Source organism: Haplochromis burtoni, unplaced genomic scaffold, assembly GCF_018398535.1.
Source record: "Haplochromis burtoni strain Fernald_Lab_line unplaced genomic scaffold, NCSU_Asbu1 Contig_345, whole genome shotgun sequence".
Taxonomy (NCBI): Eukaryota; Metazoa; Chordata; class Actinopteri; order Cichliformes; family Cichlidae; genus Haplochromis; species Haplochromis burtoni.
Genome location: NW_024582706.1, coordinates 556,119 through 564,200, shown reverse-complemented (window position 1 = coordinate 564,200; position 8,082 = coordinate 556,119). Strand labels below are relative to the sequence as shown.

The 8,082-nt window shown below is 39.5% G+C and overlaps 1 protein-coding gene across 5 annotated transcripts in view; it reads right to left on the bottom strand.

Annotated features, from left to right (window-relative positions):
* LOC102312787 (ankyrin-2) overlaps positions 1-8,082 on the bottom strand; it is a 68,342-nt gene that overhangs the window by 29,358 nt on the left and 30,902 nt on the right. For 4 of the 5 annotated variants that reach the window (XM_042228742.1, XM_042228744.1, XM_042228743.1 and 1 more), the window contains exons 41-46: positions 5,136-8,043; positions 4,364-4,441; positions 4,015-4,146; positions 3,706-3,846; positions 3,397-3,607; positions 3,039-3,114 (exon numbers count right to left, since the gene is read on the bottom strand). In XM_042228742.1, the coding sequence (XP_042084676.1) occupies positions 3,039-3,114; positions 3,397-3,607; positions 3,706-3,846; positions 4,015-4,146; positions 4,364-4,441; positions 5,136-8,043 (3,546 nt within the window). Of the gene's footprint in view, positions 1-27; positions 3,115-3,396; positions 3,608-3,705; positions 3,847-4,014; positions 4,147-4,363; positions 4,442-5,135; positions 8,044-8,082 lie in introns of all 5 variants that reach the window. The other variant, XM_042228741.1, reaches the window with a different exon arrangement.

Below are 8,082 nucleotides of genomic sequence, written 5' to 3'. Positions count from 1 at the left end.
GAAAATGCTGATTCTGGTGTAACCGACCTTTGCCCTAACAATTCCGCATTACATTCATTATGGGGACATCTGAACTGAGGAACAGGTGAGTCCGGAGAGAGCGGCCTAAATTCACCTTCAGACTCCAGCGATTCAGGAGACTGTGGCCTTAATTCCGCCACCCACTCGTCTAGAAGATAAAGGGTATGTTCTGTATCAGATGCTTCTGATGGCGAAGATGCAGAAGGCATAGTTCTCAAGTCACTACTTTGGAAGTCAAATAAAGTGTCACATTTGTTGTCATGTGTAAAGCCTCGCACAACCTGTGCATAGGTCAAAGGTCTTGAAGAAGGCCTTAGCAATTCTTCATTGTACTCATTATGGGGACATCTGAACTGAGTAACAGGTGAGTCAGGAGAGAGAGGACTAAATTCATCATCAGACTCCAATGATTCAGGAGATTTTGGCCGCAATCTTAGGCATGATTTTACATTAAAAGCTGAGCGTGTAAGTTCAATATCTGAAGAGTAGAAATCTTTTGAATTTTTTTTGTTATCCTCAAAAACTTGTGTAGGTACTGTTCTCAAGTCACTGATAAGGGTTAACTCCTTTTCAGTTAGAGTGCTTACGGTCCCCAAACTTTTTGTATCTTCAGGAAATACATAATCCCTCTGTTTTCCTAGCGATGTATGTGAAATTTTCAAACATGGCCTTAGTGCTTCCTTCTCAGTTGTGAATAATGCATACTGACAGTCTTTGTTTACAGTTTCATTTAAGGGTTTTTTTGTGTTAGAGAATTGAGTTATCGTTGGAAAGTCCAAAATGTATTTTGGTCTCTCCACTAAGTCAAACACAAGTGGTTGGGCTAAAGATAATTTTTGCAAGTTGTCACAAGTTTCAAGTTTTTGGTGTTGGTCTTTGGTAGGTGATAATTCTTTCACCGAAGTCAAATTTATAGTCTCTTTCATTTCATTGTATTCTGGAGCCAATTTTGGCTTTGTTGTTAAATCTTCAACTGACTTCCCTCGTAATGAATTATTTTCTAAAGATTCTGCTTCCAGCTTTGAAAACCAGTAATCAAGGTAAGATTGACTCCTTTCCTCTCTTAATTTTTGGACTCCAGAAACTAGTGGCTTAAATTGAAATGACTCTTCTTCTTTAGCTGAACAGCCCAAGTCTTCAGTGTCAATGATTTTGACTTCTACACATGTAAGAGTAGATGAATCCATAATTGGTATTTCTCGTCCTTTCATGTGACATATCAATGAATCTGATGCATCTGTGGTTTTATCATCTCGCCATTGATTAAGATGAGATGAGCAATTCTTTATAGTATATTGCTTGACATCACATGCATTATGTTGGTGCTGTGAAGCAGAAAAATGTGGTGGAAGATAAACTGATGTGGCAGATTGCTGGGGGACAGACGGAGGGCAATCACAATCTACATAATCCTCCATCAAAGGGCTACTTTGACCTGCTTCCTTTACACTGAATTTATGGTAAGAAGTTGACATCAGGGATGGTGAGGATGGATTTTCTCCTGAATACTGTAAATAATAATGACAGTGTTGATTCATTAGCTGTGTGCGAATTGGCTGTGACAGCAATAGTTCAAGAAATGAAAAACTGCACTGAGAAGTTTGCGATTGTGGGGAAGATGGTCGGCAATCCCTATCTGTAGATAAATAGTCATGAATAGCTGGACACAAGTCAGGTGAAGATATTCCTTTGTGAACTGAAAGATCATATTCATTTTCTACTATCACAGGTGAGAATGTTCTGGATTCTTTCTTTAAATGTTCACCCTCATGTCTTGGACTATATTTAGAGATTAGATAGTCATTCGATACTGGTCTAGAGTGTGAAATTACAGGAACAAAAGCCTTTGACCCAAAAAGCAGTTTGTGGTCGCAACTACATGACTCACAGGTGTTATATTCATTTTCAGTGAAGTTGTTTGTAACTTCTGGAGAACTACATCTCTCAGACATAACAGAGAGTGCATAGGTCTCATCAAATATACTTGAAAAGTCTGGAGGTAATACTCTTTCCCCACCCTGAGGAGAGTCAGGTGACATTGCTCTATAATCACTAACTGACATGACAGATTCGGGGGATGACAATCTAGGTACAGATTCATTTAACATCCATGCATCTGGAAGGAAGTGACCACTTTCATTAGCGGGAGAAAGGGAGCCACACTGCTCTTCAGATGCTAAAGAATCAGGGGTCAATCGGCTGCAGTCTATAAAAGTGGAAGGTAATGTGATACCACACTCAGGTGTTTGTAGTGTGAGATAAGTGACAGGCTGGAAATAGTGGAAAGACAAATTCTCTGGCTCAGTAATGCAGGACCTGTTTGCTTCTGCTACAACATTGTTACTGTTTGGAGTAGTAAAATAACAATTACAGATCATCTCAGTTGAGTCACAAGCCATACAATGAGGGCGACAGGTTGTCTGACTGCATGGCATCATTGTCTGTATGCCATTTTTAAATGGATTCACGTTGCTGGACTTAGCTGTTGCAATATTGAGTTCAGTTGCCTGCATATCAGCATTGTCATCAATGAAGGGCAAGTTTTCCAGAATGACTTCACTATATACATTGCACTTTGTTATTTCTTCTTTGCTTAACTTGAAGGGTTTGGTGTCCATGTCCACACCTGAAACCTGTGTGGTCTTGTCATGACTATAGAGTACTCTCTTGAACTGGGCTGTGATCTCACTAGAACTGGCTGGATCTCTACTGCAAAACAAGGGTGCACAATGTAATTCATTACAAAGCTTACTGATATCAGTTTCAATTTTGTCTGACTCTGACAGCCTCAGAGTAAAGTCTCTGACAGAAAAAGATGAGTGAGATGAGTGAATTTCACAGGATTGACCTTGCTTGTCTTCATAACCACAGTGCTCTAGGCTTTGACCATCTTTGACTTGAGTTCCACCTTGGAAAGAGCTGATGAAATGAGCTTCCTGGTCTTTCACTTTGGGGTCATAAACCTGAGTTGCTTGGCTCCCAAATGCAGCTTCTTTTGAAGTAGGCTGCATACTTACTTGCTCATCTAAGTTGTCTTGACTTGATTCACGTGTAATTACATCCTCAGAGGTCCACAAGTTAGGATTCAACTCACTGCAGAACAAAAAGAAAGATAGGTCACAAAATCTGACTTTGATGATAAATGTGCATCTCAGAGTCCTAATCTGCCAAGCTAAAAGGGAAACACACCCAAAGAACTGCACCCACTATATGACACAAAGAACAGCCTGAAGCAGGATAGGACACTGTTCTGTTTCCTGAGGACAACTTGGTGGGAAACATTAGGCTTGAGAAAAGGAGTAGTTTGATCTGACATTGTGTTGCACTGCCAGTGCATTTTGCAGAGTCAGGAATATTTTCAAATGAATAACTTACTGCGGGATTTCAAGCTCCTCCAATAGGTCACCATGCATGCTCTCCGAATGGATCTGTCCAACAGGCTCTGCCCACGAAGGAATATCCAGTAGGGAAGCGACTGAGAGGTCCTCTTCTGAAACAGCTGGGGGTGGTCTGCGATCTGACTCCACTTTTCTCACGACTCTGGGGCTATCTGCATCCTCTTGGACTGAAGATAAGGCTACTGACACTAAAAACAACATATATATGTATATATATGAATGAACGTAAACACACAAGGAGCTTGGTGTAAGGTAGGGTTTTCAGTGTGCTAAGAAGTACAACTACCTTCACTGTGATCCAGTGTCTTCTCTATCTCTGCATAAGTTCTAGATGTTTGCTCTTGAACTGACTTGTTCATCTGGGTTTCAATAAGATGAACAATGTCCATGCGGTTGATCTTAGTCAGCCTCTTAATCAGACAGTCCTCTGTGGAAGAATCAATAATTTATTAATAGATGACTAGAAGACATTCATTTCTATTACGTAAAAACTGAAAATAAAACATTTGTATTCAATCAGCGATTTGAATATGGGTCTACCAAATGCACAAATAATTTCATAAAGGCATATCTGGCAGGACAAAATGCTATGGACCTGTGGCGTGTTTTCCCTCACGTTCAACCCAGCGCTGCAGTAAAGCATGGCTCTGCTCTTGCAGGGAATTAGGATTCTCTGTTCTCACTAGCTGAATATCATCTTCACTGAATTCCAGTTCTCTTGCAAGTTCTTGAGAGGTGGAGAACAAATCAAATAACAAAAGAGTTGAATTATGTATAATATCATCTGTTCCTGATGATGAATAGTTGAGTTAAAGTTAAAATAACATTTGAAAAATGCAGTAAATACAGCCTCTACCTAAAATACAGCCTCTTCCTAAAGTACATTGCGTATTTAAAATTTAAAATATAAAACTTAAAATTAATTGCATAATTTGACAGCTTACCAGTCCAGCTGAAGCCAAGAAGATCTGAAATGATAGCTAATGTCTCCTCTTTCCTGTCAGCATCTTCCTGCCAATCGACTAAAAAAAATGCCAACATAGCCAAACATTATATGTTAACAACTCCTGAAGTGAAAATATACCGAGTAAAATTTTATTTTACATATTGCAAGTATATGTTATGTGAATGTGTACGTGTAAAATAATATTTCACGAGGATTCTATGCTATAGGCTGTAAAATAAATGTAGATCTGTAATAATGACGTAGATGATAACATAAAGGCTGAAATTTGATACGAATTAATGTTTTCTTACAAATGACTAGTCACGGTCAGCACATCATGCTTTTCAGTCATTAGTGTAAGTAATGTTATAGATCTGCTTTTCCTTATTTTGATAATAGTAAAGCTGGATTATTAGTACAGACAATACTCTCATATAATAATCATTCATTCATCTATAATCAATAAGTCTTCATTGAAACTACTTAGACTATTTCTTTAGCCAACATGGCCATTCAATCTTGAGACTGCATATTCACAAACACAGATGGGAAAGTAACTTACATGCACAACACAAAAATATACACATAGGGGCACACATACTCACATACAAAATACACTAAACTGTGCAAGGTGGGACCAGACAAGTCACAACATATGAAAGCAATGCAAAATGAGTAATGTTGATATTGTTCTTAGGAGGAGGGAAAAGGCTCTTGCAGCTGAGAGGAAGAGATAAGAATGTAAAAACCCACTTTGAGTCTGGCCATACCTGCCGTACATTCTGAAGTTTGGTCATCGATGACTCTCTGCATCTGAGTTTCCACTGTTTCATTCCAGGCAGGCCTGGATTCAAATACATCCACTGTCTCACAAGACAAATGCTCTGTTGGCTCTACTCTACTGCCATCAGAACCTGAACTATGCGAAGCAGGAATGTCATATGTGAAGATAACAGAATCTGGGCTCTTGTGACTAGCGCTACTTATATCATCGGTATCCAAAGAAGGCCTAACAGATGTTTCTATAGTCATGGACAGTTGGCTGTCTTTCTTTGGAGAAGAGCATGTCGAGATCATATGAGGTAAAGCTTTTTCTTGTGTCATTACAGTAAGTTTGGAAGGGGAAAGGTCAGTTGCATTAGTGGGCTGACTACCATCAGAATAACTCCTGCTGTCTTTTACAGAGGATTTATTTATGTCACTAGCCTCAGATCTAGTCCTACGGGCCAAGGTGGAACTTTTTTCTTCTCCATGAACTTGAGATATCTGTGTGTCTTTCTTGGCTTTTTTATAATGACCATCTCCCTTAACTGCCATGGCTGGTTTTGTCAAAGGTGTGGGTGAGTCCTGATTATATGCTGGCATGCTAGGCTGACCAGATGAAAAGGCCATCTCTATGACTGAGCACTGGTCTTCTTCCTCCTCAACGTCATCATCATCATCATCATCATCATCATCATCATCTGAGAAATCATGGCTCTGGTCTGAGTAGAATGAATGAGCGACTGTGGATATGTCTGATTGAAGATCGGCTATGGTAGAGTCTAGATAGCTTAGACCGAGACTTTCAAGGCTTTTATTGTCTAAAGCAGAGCTAGAGCTGGCACATTGAACTTTAGTAAGTGGCTTCTCAAGTTGTGATTTTCCACTTGTAGCTACGATGACAGTTTCAGAATTGGGACTAGATGCTTTGTCACTGGTACCCTGAGTCAAATATGAATTTGGGGTTTCTTGATGGGTTACATCTGAGACATAATCATTCATCCGTAAAGTTAAAGACTTTGATTGAGAGTGTTCAGTCTCTTCTGGGACAATTTCATCAACTGGATGTTTCCCAACATGAAAAAATGCATATGCTTCCCTTTCTTCATCGAGGCTTCTTGTCATGTCAATAGCTCCACCTCTGGTCATTTCAAATAGCTTTCCCTCTTGAAACTGAAATGGATCAGGGGGTTTTTCATCACCTGGTGTTTTATCTGGTGTTTTTCTGTCCTCTGAAATGCAAAGACCCTCACACTCTACAACAAATTCTCCTTCTTTAGTACACACCGTAGTCTGAGGTTGGCTGACTGAAGCTGAACCGATTGTAAATGGTGATCCAACTTCTTTGTCATCATTTAAATGATGTTCATCTGAGCCAGAAAAAGGAATGTCAGTGACTGCACCTCCAATAGTGTCTTTATCTTTGTGTGGCACAGAGTACTCACATTCTTGTTCAGGTTCATCTGGAGTTGCAGTTAAACACAGTGAACTGTCAACTGAGTGAGTACTTTTAGGATCTGACTGAGTTTCTTCCTTCTTATTAAAAGTAATATTCAGTGCCTCCTTTTGTCTGTGAATGCTTTCTGTCACACATTTCTCTGTTATTTTCTCTATTGCATCTTGTGGGACAGACTGTGAAACCAGGCCAGATTTAAGATCAACCTCACCATTTTCATGACCATTTGTTTCTGATAGTACAATAGCATCAAAAGATTTTTCTATCCGCAGTTTAGACTCCTGTTCCATCTCCTCAAATGTTTTGATCTTTGCAGCCATTTTAAACATCTCCTCTTCTGGTGTTAACTGTTTATTGGTGCCATCAACCGCCCTTTCTTCTGTGTCAAAACAGCCTTGCCTTACAAACATGTGAAGACTCTCACCATGAGCTACTCTCTTTGTGGATTCAGAATATTTGTCTTCTTTATTTTCACTGTGTATTTCAGTTGTCTCAAGATTGTTATCATGCTCAACATGCTCACATTCATCTGAGTAAATATTTTTCTCATAAGCAAAACATGCTCTGAGCTGGGAAGCATAATCTTCATATACAGCAGTCTTTGCTGGGATCTTAACGTCTGCATTGTTTGACTGAGTAGGACTTCCCTCAAGAGAGTCTGGACAAGGAGATTCTTTGGTAGGGCTTGGTTCAATTGAATCAGGGGATTTCTGTGATGATTTATCCTCCACAAGAGGGCTAGCTTCTAGTGAATCTCGATGACATGACTCATTAGCTGGGTCATCAAATACAACAGTGTTTAGATTTTCTAAATCAGCCGGTCGCTGTAGTGTGTTAAAACTACTTGGTACTTGAAAAAGAACAGAATCAGAGACAGCAACACTAACATCTTCATGGTCACTTTTATAGTCATGTGCATCCACCATCCATTCCGTTTTAATTTCCTCAGATGAAAAACTCTTCAGGCCTTCATCTTCTTTAGAACATGTGTGCCAACCACTTTCTAAAGGTTGTTTTTTAGTGATATCCAGGCTGTCAAAAATTGTATCTCCTGGTGACATCATTTTATGTTCAGGAGATAAGGCATGAGTTTCTTGTTTGAAATCCTTTATTGCTATAACTTGCTTGTAGCTCTCATGGACTAGTTCCTCTTCTGGTTCAGATTGCACTACTGCTGACTTTTCCTGAAGATGCTGATCTAAGTCATGACTAAGAACTGATAGCATGCCAGACATATTTTTCCCAGTTGTAGATGGCTGGTGGTGCGCCTTTCTCTCTATGCAAATTTCTTGGAATGGAGTTTCTACCACTGAACTTAGTATTTCTCTGCCTACCATTACATCAGTCTGCAGCTCTTCGATTTCTTCTTCTGATATTTTGACCTGTAAATCATTACTTTTTATGGTAGTTTGTTCACATCTCTCATGGACTACATCCTCTTCTGGTTCAGATTGCACTACCACAGACTTTTCCTCAAGATGTTGATCTAAGTCACTGCT